This window comes from Salmo salar, chromosome 05 (genome assembly GCF_965601325.2).
Source record: "Salmo salar chromosome 05, fSalSal1, whole genome shotgun sequence".
Taxonomy (NCBI): Eukaryota; Metazoa; Chordata; class Actinopteri; order Salmoniformes; family Salmonidae; genus Salmo; species Salmo salar.
The window spans coordinates 75,391,471-75,412,393 of NC_138295.1; the positions used below are offsets into that span (position 1 = coordinate 75,391,471).

The window sequence follows — 20,923 nt, forward strand, 5'->3', positions numbered from 1 at the left end:
CATTTCAATGAAATTACAGTAAACCAACGTGGAATAGACATTGAATTGATGTCTGTGCCCAGTGGGATGGCTCTAAGGGTATTCTGGGATTTTAGAGCCAAGGTTTGGTTAAAAGACCTGTCTTCATTTGCCTGGTTCTCCGCTGCAGAGTGATAGAAGGGTTGGAGACTGCTTCCATAGGTTAGATTCTCTGTGGAGCTCTAGTGCTCTGTGAAAAATGCCTGACCAAAACTAGACTACATCTGCAGGGTCATTGGATGATTGTTAATGAGAGGTGTGTGTTTGTTGCTTTAGCGTTTACTTTTTGACATCGACGGGGGACAATTCCTTTCCAAAGTTTCCTTCTTTAGAATGTCTTCTGATCATGCACTCCTTGTTTTTTGTTGATTGCAAAAAGAGCGAGAGAAAAGGAGAGAGCGAGAGAAAAGGAGAGACCAAGAGGGAAGGAGGGAGTGAGGGAGAGACCTTGATCTCTTGATTGCTTTGTATTTATTTATTTATTGTTATTTATTGTGGCTTTCCAGTTGAAACTGTGTGTGTGACCTGACCCAGGGTATCCACAGTGACCTGACCCAGGGTATCCACAGTGACCTGACCCAGGGTATCCACAGTGACCTGACCCAGGGTATCCACAGTAATCTTACCCAGGGTATCCACAGTGACCTGACCCAGGGTATCCACAGTGACCTGACCCAGGGTATCCACAGTGACCTGACCCAGGGTATCCACAGTGACCTGACCCAGGGTATCCACAGTGACCTGACCCAGGGTATCCACAGTGACCTGACCCAGGGTATCCACAGTGACCTGACCCAGGGTATCCACAGTGACCTGACCCTGGGTATCCACAGTGATCTGACCCTGGGTATCCACAGTGACCTGACCCTGGGTATCCACAGTGACCTGACCCAGGGTATCCACAGTGATTTGACCCAGGGTATCCACAGTGACCTGACCCAGGGTATCCACAGTGATCTGACCCAGGGTATCCACAGTGATCTGACCCAGGGTATCCACAGTGATCTGACCCAGGGTATCCACAGTGATCTGACCCAGGCTATCCTTAGTGACCTGACCCAGGGTATCCTTAGTGACCTGACCCAGGGTATCCTTAGTGATCTGACCCAGGGTATCCACAGTGACCTGACCCAGGGTATCCACAGTGACCTGACCCAGGGTATCCTCAGTGATCTGACCCAGGGTATCCACAGTGACCTGACCCAGGGTATCCACAGTGATTTGACCCAGGGTATCCACAGTGATCTGACCCAGGGTATCCACAGTGACCTGACCCAGGGTATCCACAGTGATCTGACCCAGGGTATCCACAGTGACCTGACCCAGGGTATCCACAGTGACCTGACACAGGGTATCCACAGTGACCTGACCCAGGGTATCCTTAGTGATCTGACCCAGGGTATCCTTAGTGATCTGACCCAGGGTATCCACAGTGATCTGACCCAGGGTATCCTTAGTGATCTGACCCAGGGTATCCTTAGTGATCTGACACAGGGTATCCACAGTGACCTGACCCAGGGTATCCACAGTGACCTGACCCAGGGTATCCACAGTGACCTTACCCAGGGTATCCACAGTGACCTGACCCAGGGTATCCACAGTGATCTGACCCAGGGTATCCACAGTGACCTGACCCAGGGTATCCACAGTGACCTGACCCAGGGTATCCACAGTAATCTTACCCAGGGTATCCACAGTAATCTTACCCAGGGTATCCACAGTGACCTGACCCAGGGTATCCACAGTGACCTGACCCAGGGTATCCACAGTGACCTGACCCAGGGTATCCACAGTGACCTGACCCAGGGTATCCACAGTGACCTGACCCAGGGTATCCACAGTGACCTGACCCAGGGTATCCACAGTGACCTGACCCTGGGTTTGACACAGTGACCCGCAACACCACTCGGCTCGGTCCCCTTCTGGCACAGTTGAAGTGCTTCGTACCTGCTTCCTTTTGAGTCTTAAGAGAAACTGCATTGTGCTTAAAGTGACGGCTAAGAAAGACCCGTACACCCAGTGCCATGTTGGGTGATAGGTCCTCTGTTGGCTATTCTTCCTCCTTTTGCATTTGTTTTGTACAACACATCACCCCCTGAAAAGGTACTACAATAATACCGGCACATTCCATCCTCCGTGGTAGAAAGAAGGGATCAGAAAAGAGAGAGGGAAAAGAGACAGACCGAGCCTTTCTCTCTCTCTTTAGAGCACAAGACAACTGTCAACCTGTAGCCGTTTCACACTTTCAGTTAAAGAGATAAGCATCAACTGCACTTAGGGAGATATCTGTGTTGTTGATTCAACATGTACTGTATGTTATTATGTAATCTGTCAGAGCTGTGTGTATAAGTCACAGATCGGCCCTTAGGGGGCCTGTCTCTAGGAGACCAGTGGCCATCTTGGGTGGCCCATTGCAGGAGTAAGGCTACTTTGCTTACAGATAATCAACTATTTCTTCAAAGTCTGTCACTCTTTAGGTGATAGTGAGTTATGTTCTTTATTTACAACTATTTACGAGGGCTGTAACTCTAGCCTGAAGCTTATGTAGCTCTAGCAGACTGGACCTGCGTGTGCTATCCATTCCACGCTATGTAGAAGAACTTTCCTTGTTTCTGATTTATTTGCACTAAAATATTGAGAGCTTTTATGTTTTTTTCTTTCACCTCCTTATCCATTCCATGATGTCACTCAGTATCGTTTATGATTGTAAGAGAAGATATCTATATATTGTTCCTTCAATTCCTGATAATAACATTAGTCTATATTCTTTCTACTGCGTAGTGTAATAATAATGATAAGAGATTGCTATGTAAAGGGGTGAAGCTGCCTTGGACTTTTGTTTTGTTTTTGTGCTGTAACTATTCTCAGGAAATCTTGAGCAATGCACTAAGTAATTATGCAAAATTGTGGGGGAGATATGCTGTGTATATATGTAGCCTATGTATTTTCATACATGTCTGAAGAGGTAGTGACACCTTTCACTCAAAAGTACGGTTCCAATACAACACGTTGTACCACATGACTATGAGGAAGTAGGATAAAAGCAAATCGAGAAATAGTAGATATCCATTTGTATTGTAAAACATGTACAATGTAGTGTACATCAATTGAAACCAGCCAGTCACACACATTGTGCTGAAAGGTTTTTTGTGCTGAGGGGTGTTGCTACCAGCATTTAGAGAGCTTGGTGAGTGAATGAGAGGGAAACATTATGCCAGCTGTGAAGTGTGGTGTTTCTATGGAACTTTATGTAGTTTTATTTGGCTTTGGTGAAGGGATCTGGGGTCTGTTTTGAATAGAGACCCCACTATCAGGGATACATTTTTGTCTTTCCGTTTTTAGTGGACCTTCTGTCAGAGATATGAATTCATTTTCCCATCATTTGTTTCAGATAATATAAAGAAAACAGATAAATAAACAAAGATATCTATCTCTGTCTGTTTGTGTTATTTATTTGTTTGACACTAATGCATGGTTCCATATCCATAGATGGTAGCCTAGGTAGGCCTAATGTATTAGTCTACAGCCTGTTTCCTACTGTATTACATTGTAGAAAATGAGTTGTAACTTCGATCTGTCATTTGGTCTCTGAACGTTTATTTAGTGCATTTATTCATCCAATACAAGATCAGAGCCTAATTCAAATTCCCAATGCAATAGATTTCCCACAGCAAAAAGTATTAAATTATAGTAGATTATTATTCACAACAAAAGTGTATGCACTGAGTAGGCCTAACTTCTCAGCTGCAGTCTTTCACACACTGTACCCAGATTCACTTCTGCCAATGTCAACCAGCCTCGACACCGGTGGCTTTGGGTTGTCGCAGGCGGACGGAACGTCATAATCCAATTAGCAGCACTAGTTGAGTTCGCTAACCCAACTAGCTAGCCTGGCCAACAACCGACTGCACTGCTAACTAAACTGAACGTGTGAGTGGTTTGTCATTTTTGAGACAGCAGTGAACAAGTCAAGGAGAGAAGCAACAACCAAAGAGGGAAACCTTTCAGGTTATCAACATCATTGGTCATCTAATGGCAGGAAGGTGAATGGAGATTAGTTAGCTAGAACATTTTTAGCAGCACAAAATAGCAGCTAAATTAGCTCAACTAGGCTAATTTATCTGGACCAGCAACAGCAAGTGCGCTTTTTAAAATTTGTTTAGCCAAATGTACATATAATAAGATGCCATATGCTGCTTAAAATATCTTACATACAACTTTATTCAAGTATAGATTGTTAAATGAGCACTAGGGCAATAACTCTGTCGCTGGCTAACTGGACTAGCTAGTTTGCTCCAAACAAAGTTCTCTGTTCCAGGATGCTGGCGCTACGCCGGATGCTAGGGAGCACAGGTGCGCACTCGGCCGCGGCGCAGCAGTGCGTCTCGCCTCATCTGGCCCAGCGCTACAGCACCGCAGCAAAGCAACAGGTAGCCTTCTCTCACCTAGTGTAGTTTAAACAATTTCTGTTTTCTAGACTAGGCTACATCTGCCTAGGTCTCCATCTAGCCTATTATCGTTACATAAATTATTATATGTCTGTGTGTTTATCTGGGTTGCTAGGAGAATCCAAAGAAGACTAAATTTGGGCCCTTGAGTGATCAAGACCGGATTTTCACAAACTTGTATGGCCGTCATGACTGGAGGTAGTAACATCCCAAACTTAACATCACTGTGCGCATACACACTCTGGATACCATCAAATCTATGCACATACAGTGCTCTTGCCCTCTTCTTCACCATCCATAAAGTGTCCTTGTCTCCTTGTCCCCTTCCCTCAACCTACCCAAGAATACATGATATGTGAAAACAATACATACATCAGGTACATAGGTATTATCAGGTGATAGTGGTCTATTTATAAGGGGATGTATATTTGTGTCCCCAGTCTGACGGGTGCTCTGCGTCGGGGTGACTGGTATAAGACTAAAGAGATCCTCCTGAAGGGGACCGACTGGATCCTGAATGAGGTCAAGGTGTCTGGTCTGAGAGGGAGAGGAGGAGCTGGCTTCCCCACCGGCATGAAGTGGGGCTTCATGAACAAACCCAGCGACGGCAGGTAAGAAAGAGAGAGATTGAGAGAGTGTGTGTGTGTGTGTGTGTGTGTGTGTGTGTGTGTGTGTGTGTGTGTGTGTGTGTGTGTGTGTGTGTTTGTGTGTGTGTGTGTGTGCAACAGTGGCGGTTAGTACCATTTTTTTATGAGCATATTTCTATTACAGCATATTGGATGACTGTCATTCATATTCCATTCACCCAGCTCAATGTAACATCGATAGGTTTAGGCTACTACTTGATACTCAAATTTTCTCTGTACCCATCATGAGATTGCTACAACCTAGCCTATGAATAAAAAGTTTACAACGTACGCTAGGTGAACAGGTCGAGAGAAATTTGAGTAATCAAGGTGACAAACATTGATACATTCAATACCGCCTTGTACACTCGTCTGCATCTAGCTGATCTAGGGTGTAATCATTAGTCCAACAGTTCACACACAAACACAGTTCACTTTCATAGCAGCCACATACAGTACCAGTCAAAAGTTTGGACACACCTACTCATTCAAGGGTTTTTCTTTATTTGTACTATTTTCTACATTGTAGAATAATAGTGAAGACATCAAAACTATGAAATAACACATATGGAATCATGTAGTAACCAAAAAAGTGTTAAACAAATCAAAATATATTTTATATTTGAGATTCTTCAAAGTAGCCACCCTTTGCCTTGATAACAGCTTTGCACACCTTCATATTATAACCGCTAACCTCTACACACCACCTACATCGTTTGGCACCATATTATAACGAAATAGTCAATATAGCTACTAGAACTAATGTGTTAGTAAACCTGCTACAATCATGCAATACAGTGTACAGTCAGCAAGGAGTTTAGTAATTACACCGGCGGGCCCCAGTGGCAGTAAATTAATAAAACCAAAAGCTTACCTTGACTTGGACGAGTTTCAGTGTTGGATAGCCATAGCCAGCTAGCTAACGTAGCATCCCTCTCTGTTTGAGCTAGGTGTTTGAGTAGGCTAGCTCAAAAGTGAGAACCCCCCCCAAATATAGCTATCTCTCTCTCTCTCTTGCTTCTCATTCACTTTTTAATAAATTAGTTTGTTCAAAACTGTTCAACTATTGTCTTTCTCTTTGAGTCAACTACTCACCACATATTATGCACTGCAGTGCTAGCTAGCTGTAGTTTATGCTTTCAGTACTAGATTAATTCTCTGATCCTTTGATTGGGTGGACAACATGTCAGTTCATGCTGCAAGAGCTCTTATAGGTTGGAGGACATCCTCCGGAAGTTGTCATAATTACTGTGTAAGTCTATGGAATGGGGTGAGAACCACGAGCCTCCTAGGTTTTGTATTGAAGTCAATGTACCCAGAGGATGACGGAAGGCATACCTCCAGGTATGCCTTTGACTCTACTCTACAGAGTGCTGTTGAGGCTACTGTAGACCTTCATTACAGAACATTGTGTTTTAATCAATTCTTTGGTGAGGTGAATATATTTAGTGTAGTTGTATCTAAAAAGGACAACTTTTTAAATGTTTAACTATTTACATTTTTCTGAAATTCACTGAGGACGATGGTCCTCTGCTTCCTCCCCTGAGGAGCCTCCACTGGTGTGTAACATACAGTATCTGTGTCTGTGTATCTCAGACCTAAGTACCTGGTAGTGAATGCAGATGAAGGAGAGCCAGGGACGTGTAAGGACAGAGAGATCATGCGTCACGACCCTCACAAGCTGGTGGAGGGCTGCCTGGTGGCTGGGAGGGCCATGGGAGCCCACGCCGCTTACATCTACATCAGAGGAGAGTTCTACAACGAGTCCTCCAATACACAGGTCAGAGTTCTACAACGAGTCCTCCAATACACAGGTCAGAGTTCTACAACGAGTCCTCCAATACACAGGTCAGAGTTCTACAACGAGTCCTCCAATACACAGGTCAGAGTTCTACAACGAGTCCTCCAATATACAGGTCAGAGTTCTACAACGAGTCCTCCAATACACAGGTCAGAGTTCTACAACGAGTCCTCCAATACACAGGTCAGAGTTCTACAACGAGTCCTCCAATACACAGGTCAGAGTTCTACAACGAGTCCTCCAATACACAGGTCAGAGTTTTATAACGAGTCCTCCAATACACAGGTCAGAGTTCTACAACGAGTCCTCCAATACACAGGTCAGAGTTCTACAACGAGTCCTCCAATACACAGGTCAGAGTTCTACAACGAGTCCTCCAATACACAGGTCAGAGTTCTACAACGAGTCCTCCAATACACAGGTCAGAGTTCTACAACGAGTCCTCCAATACACAGGTCAGAGTTTTACAACGAGTCCTCCAATACACAGGTCAGAGTTTTATAACGAGTCCTCCAATACACAGGTCAGAGTTCTACAACGAGTCCTCCAATACACAGGTCAGAGTTCTACAACGAGTCCTCCAATACACAGGTCAGAGTTTTACAACGAGTCCTCCAATACACAGGTCAGAGTTCTACAACGAGTCCTCCAATACACAGGTCAGAGTTCTACAACGAGTCCTCCAATACACAGGTCAGAGTTCTACAACGAGTCCTCCAATACACAGGTCAGAGTTCTACAACGAGTCCTCCAATACACAGGTCAGAGTTCTACAACGAGTCCTCCAATACACAGGTCAGAGTTCTACAACGAGTCCTCCAATACACTGGTCAGAGTTCTACAACGAGTCCTCCAATACACAGGTCAGAGTTCTACAACGAGTCCTCCAATACACAGGTCAGAGTTCTACAACGAGTCCTCCAATACACAGGTCAGAGTTCTACAACGAGTCCTCCAATACACAGGTCAGAGTTCTACAACGAGTCCTCCAATACACAGGTCAGAGTTCTACAACGAGTCCTCCAATACACAGGTCAGAGTTCTACAACGAGTCCTCCAATACACAGGTCAGAGTTCTACAACGAGTCCTCCAATACACAGGTCAGAGTTTTATAACGAGTCCTCCAATACACAGGTCAGAGTTCTACAACGAGTCCTCCAATACACAGGTCAGAGTTCTACAACGAGTCCTCCAATACACAGGTCAGAGTTTTACAACGAGTCCTCCAATACACAGGTCAGAGTTCTACAACGAGTCCTCCAATACACAGGTCAGAGTTCTACAACGAGTCCTCCAATACACAGGTCAGAGTTCTACAACGAGTCCTCCAATACACAGGTCAGAGTTCTACAACGAGTCCTCCAATACACAGGTCAGAGTTCTACAACGAGTCCTCCAATACACAGGTCAGAGTTTTACAACGAGTCCTCCAATACACAGGTCAGAGTTCTACAACGAGTCCTCCAATACACAGGTCAGAGTTCTACAACGAGTCCTCCAATACACAGGTCAGAGTTCTACAACGAGTCCTCCAATACACAGGTCAGAGTTCTACAACGAGTCCTCCAATACACAGGTCAGAGTTCTACAACGAGTCCTCCAATACACAGGTCAGACTACCTGCTTAGACTGGTTGGAGTCCTGTCCTCTCCTTTCTCCTCCACAAACGAGCACACACACACTTACAGTATGTCCTGTCCTGTCCACCAGGTGGCGATAAACGAGGCGTATGCAGCAGGGTTGATAGGTAAGAACGCGTGTGGCTCTGGGTACGACTTTGATGTGTTTGTGATGCGGGGGGCAGGAGCCTACATCTGTGGGGAGGAGACGGCCCTCATCGAGTCCCTGGAGGGCAAGCAGGGGAAACCCAGACTCAAACCACCCTTCCCCGCTGACATAGGTGAGGAAATGACCTACCACCTTTGGATTTACCTAAATCTCGCAAAAAAATAAACGACGAAAATAATGATAATATGGTGTACCAAAACCCTAACAGAAAAACCACATGATTTCACATGTGGAAAATGTGTAGTTTCATGTTATCACATGTTGCTTTACATGTTGTCATGTTATCACATTAACTTGGTTCATGTGGTTTTCTCTGTAAGGGAAGTGTACATTGCATTTCTGACAGTTCAATTGTTTTCTGTAGATTATACTGTGAAAATAAATGCTCTTCTTATTGACTTTCTCTCAATGTACCACCTTGTCTTTGGGTCTCCAGGGGTGTTCGGATGCCCAACAACGGTTGCTAATGTGGAGACGGTTGCCGTGGCGCCTGCTATCTGTCGTCGAGGTGGAGCGTGGTTTGCGAGCTTCGGGAGAGAGAGGAATGCTGGGACAAAGCTTTTCAACATCTCTGGTCACGTAAACACTCCGTGCACAGTAGAGGAAGAGATGTCCATTCCTCTCAGAGAACTCATAGACAGACACGCAGGTGTGTGTGTTCATGCAAGTGTTAGTGTGACAAGTTTTCTAGTACTGTCTATATTTGTGTTACTGTGTGTGTATCCCAGAGTGGGTTTGTGTATGAGTGTGTATATTATTGGTGCTGCTGATATTTGTGCGCCTGACCCTCCCCTCGTCTCTGATTGGTTCAGGAGGTGTGAGGGGCGGCTGGGACAACCTACTGGGAGTGATCCCTGGAGGCTCCTCGACACCCATTATCCCTCGCTCTGTGTGTGATGATGTCATGATGGATTTTGATGACCTCGTCCGTGCAGAGTCCGCTCTGGGCACCGCCGCTGTCATCGTCATGGACAAATCTGTAAGAACACACTCTATTTACTTTATATTGATGAACATTATATTTAACACAAATCAAACTAAACAAATAGTTTCATCTATTCCTCCAGACTGATGTAATCAGAGCCATCGCCCGTCTGGTTGAGTTCTATAAACATGAGAGCTGTGGCCAGTGCACCCCCTGCAGGGAAGGTAAGGAACTACACACTCAGTCTTGATAATTGAATGTCCACAGGTAATGCTCCTACATAGCTTATTGCTCCAACATAAAACCAACATCCCACTTCTGATATCTGAGTGCCACAAAAATGACTGGTTGGATAAGTTGATCTCATCTCTCTCTCGCTCTCCTCTCTCCCTATTTCGTCCACCAGGAGTGGACTGGATGGATAAGATGATGTGGCGGTTTGTGCGTGGCGACGCAGCCAACTCAGAGATTGATATGATCTGGGAGCTGAGTAAACAGATCGAGGGCCATACCATCTGTGCTCTGGGGGACGGGGCTGCATGGCCTGTACAGGTGAGACTACTGGGGGACGGGGCTGCATGGCCTGTACAGGTGAGACTACTGGGGGACGGGGCTGCGTGGCCTGTACAGGTGAGACTACTGGGGGACGGGGCTGCATGGCCTGTACAGGTGAGACTACTGGGGGACGGGGCCGCGTGGCCTGTACAGGTGAGACTACTGGGGGACGGGGCTGCATGGCCTGAACAGGTGAGACTACTGGGGGACGGGGCTGCGTGGCCTGTACAGGTGAGACTACTGGGGGACGGGGCTGCGTGGCCTGTACAGGTGAGACTACTGGGGGACGGGGCTGCGTGGCCTGTACAGGTGAGACTACTGGGGGACGGGGCTGCATGGCCTGAACAGGTGAGACTACTGGGGGACGGGGCTGCGTGGCCTGTACAGGTGAGACTACTGGGGGACGGGGCTGCGTGGCCTGTACAGGTGAGACTACTGGGGGACGGGGCTGCATGGCCTGTACAGGTGAGACTACTGGGGGACGGGGCTGCATGGCCTGTACAGGTGAGACTACTGGGGGACGGGGCTGCGTGGCCTGTACAGGTGAGACTACTGGGGGACGGGGCTGCATGGCCTGTACAGGTGAGACTACTGGGGGACGGGGCTGCATGGCCTGAACAGGTGAGACTACTGGGGTCAGAGGTTAGACAGGTACAGGTAAGACTACTGGGATCAAAGGATAGCTAGGTGAGACTACTGGAGTTGGAGAAAGTGTTGAAGTAACACCCTGACCTCCTCTCCCTCCTCCTTCACTCCACCCTTCTCTTCCTTGTTTAGGGTCTGGTTCGCCACTTCCGTCCGGTCATGGAGAGCCGCATCTCGGAGTACCACAAGAAGAACCCTGCCAGGGAGGCTGACATTGAGATGATCTGAGCTGAGACAGATATCAGACTGAGACTAAACTCCCTGCTCCTAACACACTGATCTTATCACTCCTCACTTCAAATCATTTCCATTGCTCAATGACTGCTTCCGTTTTATTGGCTATTTACTGTATGTTAATGAACCTAGCACCTATTCAATACCGACCCACTTTGTTTGTTTTTATGCATGTTTGTTATTGTGTTCATGTATTTATTCATTTCATGTATGTACTTCAGATGACCTCTGAATATACAAGGAAAGTGAACACACTAATAAAGTTCAATCAATCTGGTCTTGACTTTGTTGTTTTCTGTAGCCTGCTCTATACTTTTATAATCTACAAACATCAAAAGAAGAGAAGAGGTGAGTCATTTTACATCACGTTTAATGACAGGTTGTGAGAGGAACATTTGGGTCGATGCCTGTAGCTACCCAATGTGGACATGTGAGTTAATGCATGTACAGGTGTGTAAGCAGTACCTGTAACAGGGCTGTATATGTGGTGACATTAGTGCAGTCCAGAATTATTTCACTATCAGAAAAAGATCCCATCGTTCTTTCTAAACCAGTATGGAATGCCACCTTTGGTCTGTGAACACAGAGGAGTGCTGTAATAATGTAATATGCTATATAATATATATCTTCTATTCAGCTCCTTCAACTGGCTGTCACTGTCCTCTAAAGACAAAATCATATGAAAATACTTTCAGATCCATACTGAATAAAAAACAAATGATCCAAATTGTTGTAATCAGTGGGATCAATTGAACAGCCTCCAGTACCTGCATTATCTGTCTTCAGATCCTCCACCTCTGTCTCACTGGCTGTCACTCTGGCCCCCATGGCTGACAGTTCTGCTGCTTGGACTAGAATTACAGGAAATATATATACAGTGTTCAATCTGAGACTAATGAAAACACAATTCTGTAGAAATTTTCCGACGTGGTCTCAGAGCACTTCGTATTATTCTGTACGTATCTCCGAAACGCTCCATTTAGTATGATATGTTACATTTCGTATGGTATGTGTTAATCCATCATCCATTTCATATATGTTATGAATTACAATCAGTATATGTTTCAAATTGCAATTCATACAATATGTCACAAATTTGCAAAACATACGAATTTGTAAAACGTATGAAATGTTACGAATTCCAATTTGTTGTTGCTAACGTTAGCTAGGTAGGTAGGTGGCCAAAGCTAACATTAGCTATCTCTAGGGGTTAGGTGTACGGGTTACGTTTATGGTTAAGGTTAGGAGATAGGTTGAAGGGTTAGGGGAAAGAAGGATTAGCTAAAAAGGTTAAGGTTAGGATTAGGGGAAGGTTTGGCTAACATGCAAAGTAGTTGCAAAGTTGCTAATTAGCTAAAATGCTAAAGTTGTCGTGACCTTTCGGTTGTTAGACGTTTGAGTTATACACCTACCCATTCACCCCAACCAACCACCCTCCTTTAATTTTTGCCTTATGTAACCTATCTTATGTCACCATACCAAACTTAACATATACTAATTTGAGTGTCCCAGATTTACATTTACTGTGATGCATCTAGTCTATGAGACCAGTTTGATATTTTCCTATCTCTACCTACCTCACTATACGTGCATTCTCTGTCTTCAGCTCCTCCACCTGGCTCTCACTGGCTGTCACTCTGGCCTCCATTCCTAGAATATGATGTAAAAAGATACAAATAAACTGTTGATGAAAAGACACCACTTAGTTATTTGTTAATTACAGTAATCAAATAACATAAGTTACAGATGTCTCAGGTTACCTGCATTTTCTCTCCAGGTCCTCCACCTTGTTCTTGTGGAAGTGCAGTTCAGTCTTAGTGACACTCAGTTCCACTCTCTGGTTCACCACCTCTTTCTGCAGCTCCTCCACCTCTCCTTTCAGCTCCTTCACCTGGCTCTCACTGGCACTCAGTCTGGCCTCCAAACCTGCAATAACATGAAGAGAGGCCTTTTAATCCATACTGAATAAAAAATGTGCAATCCAATCCACTGCAAACATACACTGAAATTGAAATGAATATCACCTGTTTTCTCACTCTTCAGCCCCTCCACCTCTCTCTCACTAGCTGTCACTCTGGCCCCCATGGTTGACAGTTCTGCTGCTTGGACTGGAATTATAAGAAAACTGTGTAGAGATTTTGATCTGATATAAATCCATTTACAGTAACTAGATCCTTTTCAGTACTGCAAATAATGCATTACGTGTATTTTCACTCTCCAGTGATCCTCCAGCTGGCTCTGATTAGCTGTCACTCTGGCCGCCATGTTTCCCAGCTCCACTCTCTGTTTCACCACCATGTTTCCCAGCTCCACTCTCTGTTTCACCACCATGTTTCCCAGCTCCACTCTCTGTTTCACCACCATGTTTCCCAGCTCCACTCTCTGTTTCACCACCATGTTTCCCAGCTCCACTCTCTGTTTCACCTCCATGTTTCCCAGCTCCACTCTCTGTTTCACCACCATGTTTCCCAGCTCCACTCTCTGTTTCACCACCATGTTTCCCAGCTCCACTCTCTGTTTCACCACCATGTTTCCCAGCTCCACTCTCTGTTTCACCACCATGTCTCTCAGCTCCACTCTCTGTTTCACCACCATGTTTCCCAGCTCCACTCTCTGTTTCACCACCATGTTTCCCAGCTCCACTCTCTGTTTCACCACCATGTCTCTCAGCTCCACTCTCTGTTTCACCACCATGTTTCCCAGCTCCACTCTCTGTTTCACCACCATGTTTCCCAGCTCCACTCTCTGTTTCACCACCATGTCTCTCAGCTCCACTCTCTGTTTCACCACCATGTTTCCCAGCTCCACTCTCTGTTTCACCACCATGTTTCCCAGCTCCACTCTCTGTTTCACCTCCATGTTTCCCAGCTCCACTCTCTGTTTCACCTCCATGTTTCCCAGCTCCACTCTCTGTTTCACCACCATGTTTCCCAGCTCCACTCTCTGTTTCACCACCATGTTTCCCAGCTCCACTCTCTGTTTCACCACCATGTTTCCCAGCTCCACTCTCTGTTTCACCACCATGTTTCCCAGCTCCACTCTCTGTTTCACCACCATGTTTCCCAGCGCCACTCTCTGTTTCACCACCATGTTTCCCAGCTCCACTCTCTGTTTCACCACCATGTTTCCCAGCTCCACTCTCTGTTTCACCACCATGTTTCCCAGCGCCACTCTCTGTTTCACCACCATGTTTCCCAGCTCCACTCTCTGTTTCACCACCATGTTTCCCAGCGCCACTCTCTGTTTCACCACCATGTTTCCCAGCTCCACTCTCTGTTTCACCACCATGTCTCTCAGCTCCACTCTCTGTTTCACCACCATGTTTCCCAGCTCCACTCTGTTTCACCACCATGTCTCTCAGCTCCACTCTCTGTTTCACCACCATGTTTCCCAGCTCCACTCTCTGTTTCACCACCATGTTTCCCAGCTCCACTCTCTGTTTCACCACCATGTTTCCCAGCTCCACTCTCTGTTTCACCACCATGTCTCTCAGCTCCACTCTCTGTTTCACCACCATGTTTCCCAGCTCCACTCTCTGTTTCACCACCATGTTTCCCAGCTCCACTCTCTGTTTCACCACCATGTCTCTCAGCTCCACTCTCTGTTTCACCACCATGTTTCCCAGCTCCACTCTCTGTTTCACCACCATGTTTCCCAGCTCCACTCTCTGTTTCACCACCATGTCTCTCAGCTCCACTCTCTGTTTCACCACCATGTTTCCCAGCTCCACTCTCTGTTTCACCACCATGTTTCCCAGCTCCACTCTCTGTTTCACCTCCATGTTTCCCAGCTCCACTCTCTGTTTCACCTCCATGTTTCCCAGCTCCACTCTCTGTTTCACCACCATTTTCCCAGCTCCACTCTCTGTTTCACCACCATGTTTCCCAGCTCCACTCTCTGTTTCACCACCATGTTTCCCAGCTCCACTCTCTGTTTCACCACCATGTTTCCCAGCTCCACTCTCTGTTTCACCACCATGTTTCCCAGCTCCACTCTCTGTTTCACCACCATGTTTCCCAGCGCCACTCTCTGTTTCACCACCATGTTTCCCAGCTCCACTCTCTGTTTCACCACCATGTCTCTCAGCTCCACTCTCTGTTTCACCACCATGTTTCCCAGCTCCACTCTGTTTCACCACCATGTCTCTCAGCTCCACTCTCTGTTTCACCACCATGTTTCCCAGCTCCACTCTCTGTTTCACCACCATGTCTCTCAGCTCCACTCTCTGTTTCACCACCATGTCTCTCAGCTCCACTCTCTGTTTCACCTCCATGTTTCCCAGCTCCACTCTCTGGTTCACCACCATGTCTCTCAGCTCCACTCTCTGTTTCACCACCATGTTTCCCAGCTCCACTCTCTGTTTCACCACCATGTTTCCCAGCTCCACTCTCTGTTTCACCACCATGTTTCCCAGCTCCACTCTCTGTTTCACCACCATGTCTCTCAGCTCCACTCTCTGTTTCACCACCATGTCTCTCAGCTCCACTCTCTGTTTCACCACCATGTTTCCCAGCTCCACTCTCTGTTTCACCACCATGTTTCCCAGCTCCACTCTCTGTTTCACCACCATGTTTCCCAGCTCCACTCTCTGTTTCACCACCATGTTTCCCAGCTCCACTCTCTGTTTCACCACCATGTTGCTGCTAAGCACCACATGCAGGTAGAGGTAGAAACATAATGAGTGAGCATGATGAGATTAAGAGTTTTATTACTAAACGCTATATATCCATTTTAGGAAATGTTGGTAAATCAGCTTTTATAGTTTAAAAAATTATGCAAGAGATTGGTGTGTTTTTTCACTCTCTTATCAGGGCATGGGGTTGTTCAATGACAGACAAGTAATTGTTTAAAATCTATCACTTGATGGTTTCATTTGAGAGGCAAATATTTATGTTTTTTTGCTAAATGCTATACAGTACTGCATATCCACCTCATTCTCATAGAAATAAGTAGTACTGGTTTTACACAGTCAAATGTAACAAATACATATTTTTTTAATAAAGAAATGTAAAAAGCATACATTTGTTACACCAACATTATAAAAACATTTATGATTCAATACAAGAGAGAGAATATAGTAGACGGTTCCAGTCAAAAAGTGATGTATGTGTTTTTCTGTGTCCTTTGGTTGACCTCTTGTTGACCTCTTAATGACATCCACTCAGGATGTTCACAGGATATTTACTGTGTCATTAGCTAACCTTACCCCAGGTGGTAAGGGTAGGTAACAACACATCCGCCACGCTGTTCCTTAACACAGGGGCCCCTCAGGGGTGCATGCTCAGCTCCCTCCTGTATTCCCTGTTCACTCATGACTGCACGGCCAGGCTCGAATCCAACAACATCATTAAAATTGACGATGACACAACAGTGGTAGGCCTGATCACCGACAACAACGAGACAGCCTATAGGGAAGAGGTCAGAGACCTGGCCGTGTGATGCCAGGACAACAACCTCTCCCTCAACATGATCAAGACAAAGCAGATGATTGTGGACTACAGGAAAAAGAGGACCGAGCATGCCCCCATTCTCATCGACGAGGCTGCAGTGGAGCAGGTTGAGAGCTTCAAGTTCCTTGGTGACCACATCACCAACAAACTAACATGGTCCAAGCACATCATGACAGTCGTGAAGCGGGCACGACAAAACCTATTCCCCCTCAGGAGATTGAAAAGATTTGGCATGGGTCCTCAGATCCTCAAAAGGTTCTACAGCTGCACCATCGAGAGCATCCTGACTGGATGCATCACCGCCTGGTATGGCAACTGCTCGGCCTCCGACTGCAAGGCACTACAGAGGGTAGTGTGAACGGCCCAGTACATCACTGGGGCCAAGCTTCCTGCCATCCAGGACCTCTATACTAGGCGGTGTCAGAGGAAGGGCCTGAAAACTGTCAAAGACTCCAGCCACCCCAGTCATAGACTGTTCTCTCTGCTACCACACGGCAAGCGGTATCGGAGCGTCAAATCTAGGTCCAAGAGGCTTCTAAACAGCTTCTACCCCCAAGCCATAAGACTCCTGAACATCTAGTCAAATATGGCTACCCAGACTATTCACATTTATTTCACCTTTATTTAACCAGGTAGGCAAGTTGAGAACAAGTTCTCATTTACAATTGCGACCTGGCCAAGATAAAGCAAAGCAGTTCGACACATACAACAACAAAGAGTTACACATGGAGTAAAACAAACATACAGTCAATAATACAGTAGAAAAATAAGTCTATATACAATGTGAGCAAATGAGGTGAGATAAGGGAGGTAAAGGCAAAAAAGGCCATGGTGGCAAAGTAAATACAATATAGCAAGTAAAACACTGGAATGGTAGATTTGCAGTGGAAGAAAGTGCAAAGTAGAAATAGAAATAATGGGGTGCAAAGGAGCAAAATAAATAAATAAATACAGTAGGGGAAGAGGTAGTAGTTTGGGCTAAATTATAGATGGGCTATGTACAGGTGCAGTGATCTGTGAGCTGCTCTGACAGCTGGTGCTTAAAGCTAGTGAGGGAGATAAGTGTTTCCAGTTTCAGAGATTTTTGTAGTTCGTTCCAGTCATTGGCAGCAGAGAACTGGAAGGAGAGACGGCCAAAGGAGGAATTGGCATTGGGAGTGACCAGAGAGATATACCTGCTGGAGTGCGTGCTACAGGTGGGTGCTGCTATGGTGACCAGTGAGCGGAGATACGGGGGGACTTTACCTAGCAGGGTCTTGTAGATGACCTGGAGCCAGTGGGTTTGGCGACGAGTATGAAGCGAGGGCCCGCCAACGAGAGCGTACAGGTCGCAGTGGTGGGTAGTGTATGGGGCTTTGGTGACAAAACGGATGGCACTGTGATAGACTGCATCCAGTTTATTGAGTAGGGTATTGGAGGCTATTTTGTAAATTACATTGCCTAAGTCAAGGATCGGTAGGATGGTCAGTTTTACGAGGGTATGTTTGGCAGCATGAGTGAAGGATGCTTTGTTGCGAAATAGGAAGCCAATTCTAGATTTAACTTTGGATTGGAGATGTTTGATGTGAGTCTGGAAGGAGAGCTTACAGTCTAACCAGACACCTAGGTATTTGTAGTTGTCCACATATTCTAAGTGAGAACCGTCCAGAAGTCAGTATGTGTTGCCACCCTAGGATCACTCACTACTCATAAAGCAAATGTAGAACATTTATTATTCAAAAACAAAAAAAACTGTCAAATACCATCATACCGTCCATTTTTTTTTTAAATACCGTGATATAATATTTTGTCCATATGGCCCAGCCCTATTTCCCAGACCAATACTAGGTGTATTGTGTCCTTCATGTCTGGGTCACAATGACAAAACCATCGATGCCATTCTTCGTGATGCACCTGATTCTTTTAATGGTGTGATTGATACGAATGATGCACCTGATTCTTTTAATGGTGTGATTGATATGAGGGATGCACCTGATACTTTTAATGGTGTGATTGATATGAGTGATGCACCTGATACTTTTAATGGTGTGATTGATATGAGTGATGCACCTGATTATTTTAATGGTGTGATTGATATGAGGGATGCACCTGATACTTTTAATGGTGTGATTGATATGAGTGATGCACCTGATTATTTTAATGGTGTGATTGATATGAGGGATGCACCTGATACTTTTAATGGTGTGATTGATATGAGTGATGCACCTGATACTTTTAATGGTGTGATTGATATGAATGATGCACCTGATTATTTGAATAGTGTGATAGATATGAGTGATGCACCTGATTATTTTAATGGTGTGATTGATATGAATGATGCACCTGATTATTTTAATAGTGTGATAGATATGAGGGATGCACCTGATACTTTTAATGGTGTGATAGATATGAATGATGCACCTGATTATTTTAATAGTGTGATAGATATGAGTGATGACCTGATTATTTTAATTGTGTGATAGATATGAGGGATGCACCTGAGACTTTTAATGGTGTGATAGATATGAATGATGCACCTGATTATTTTAATAGTGTGATTGATATGAGGGATGCACCTGATTCTTTTAATGGTGTGATAGATATGAGGGATGCACCTGATACTTTTAATGGTGTGATTGATATGAGGGATGCACCTGATACTTTTAATGGTGTGATTGATATGAGGGATGCACCTGATACTTTTAATGGTGTGATTGATATGAATGATGCACCTGATTATTTTAATTGTGTGATAGATATGAGGGATGCACCTGATACTTTAATGGTGTGATTGATATGAGTGATGCACCTGATTATTTTAATGGTGTGATTGATATGAGTGATGCACCTGATTATTTTAATGGTGTGATTGATATGAGGGATGCACCTGATTATTGTAATGGTGTGATTGATATGAGGGATGCACCTGATACTTTTAATGGTGTGATTGATATGAGTGATGCACCTGATACTTTTAATGGTGTGATAGATATGAGTGATGCACCTGATACTTTTAATGGTGTGATAGATATGAATGATGCACCTGATTATTTTAATTGTGTGATAGATATGAGGGATGCACCTGATACTTTTAATGGTGTGATTGATATGAATGATGCACCTGATTATTTGAATAGTGTGATAGATATGAGTGATGCACCTGATTATTTTAATGGTGTGATTAATATGAGTGATGCACCTGATTATTTTAATGGTGTGATTGATATGAGTGATGCACCTGATTATTTTAATGGTGTGATAGATATGAGGGATGCACCTGATTATTTTAATTGTGTGATAGATATGAGGGATGCACCTGATTATTTTAATGGTGTGATTGATATGAGGGATGCACCTGATACTTTTAATGGTGTGATTGATATGAGGGATGCACCTGATACTTTTAATGGTGTGATTGATATGAATGATGCACCTGATTATTTTAATTGTGTGATAGATATGAGGGATGCACCTGATACTTTTAATGGTGTGATTGATATGAGTGATGCACCTGATACTTTTAATGGTGTGATTGATATGAGTGATGCACCTGATTATTTTAATGGTGTGATAGATATGAGGAATGCACCTGATTATTTTAATGGTGTGATAGATATGAGGGATGCACCTGATACTTTTAATGGTGTGATAGATATGAGGGATGCACCTGATACTTTTAATGGTGTGATTGATATGAATGATGCACCTGATTATTTTAATGGTGTGATTGATATGAGGGATGCACCTGATACTTTTAATGGTGTGATTGATATGAATGATGCACCTGATTATTTTAATTGTGTGATAGATATGAGGGATGCACCTGATACTTTTAATGGTGTGATAGATATGAGGAATGCACCTGATACTTGTAATGGTGTGATTGATATGAGTGATGCACCTGATTATTTTAATAGTGTGATAGATATGAGTGATGCACCTGATACTTGTAATGGTGTGATTGATATGAGTGATGCACCTGATTATTTTAATAGTGTGATAGATATGAGTGATGACCTGATTATTTTAATTGTGTGATAGATATGAGGGATGCACCTGATACTTTTAATGGTGTGATAGATATGAATGATGCACCTGATTATTTTAATAGTGTGATTGATATGAGGGATGCACCTGATTCTTTTAATGGTGTGATAGATATGAGGGATGCACCTGATACTTTTAATGGTGTGATTGATATGAGGGATGCACCTGATACTTTTAATGGTGTGATTGATATGAGGGATGCACCTGATACTTTTAATGGTGTGATTGATATGAATGATGCACCTGATTATTTTAATTGTGTGATAGATATGAGGGATGCACCTGATACTTTTAATGGTGTGATTGATATGAGTGATGCACCTGATTATTTTAATGGTGTGATTGATATGAGTGATGCACCTGATTATTTTAATGGTGTGATTGATATGAGGGATGCACCTGATTA

General features: G+C 44.5%; 1 protein-coding gene across 1 annotated transcript; it reads left to right on the forward strand.

Moving 5' to 3' along the window:
* The first annotated feature begins 3,785 nt into the window (after positions 1 to 3,785).
* LOC106605799 (NADH dehydrogenase [ubiquinone] flavoprotein 1, mitochondrial) lies at positions 3,786 to 11,324 on the forward strand. Its single transcript, XM_045718854.2, has 11 exons — positions 3,786 to 4,061; positions 4,337 to 4,448; positions 4,582 to 4,664; positions 4,907 to 5,077; positions 6,689 to 6,872; positions 8,605 to 8,794; positions 9,119 to 9,331; positions 9,495 to 9,661; positions 9,750 to 9,831; positions 10,014 to 10,159; positions 10,940 to 11,324. Exons 1-11 carry the CDS (start codon positions 4,051 to 4,053, stop codon positions 11,033 to 11,035), a joined length of 1,455 nt encoding a protein of 484 aa, XP_045574810.1. The 5' UTR covers positions 3,786 to 4,050; the 3' UTR covers positions 11,036 to 11,324.
* The last annotated feature ends 9,599 nt before the right edge of the window (positions 11,325 to 20,923 follow it).

Excerpts from the sequence above, each read along its gene's own strand:
- LOC106605799 (XM_045718854.2), top strand. Across the intron at positions 6,873-8,604 it reads ACGAGTCCTCCAATACACAG|GTGGCGATAAACGAGGCGTA; the intron begins GTCAGAGTTCTA and ends CCTGTCCACCAG. Across the intron at positions 8,795-9,118 it reads ACCCTTCCCCGCTGACATAG|GGGTGTTCGGATGCCCAACA; the intron begins GTGAGGAAATGA and ends TTGGGTCTCCAG.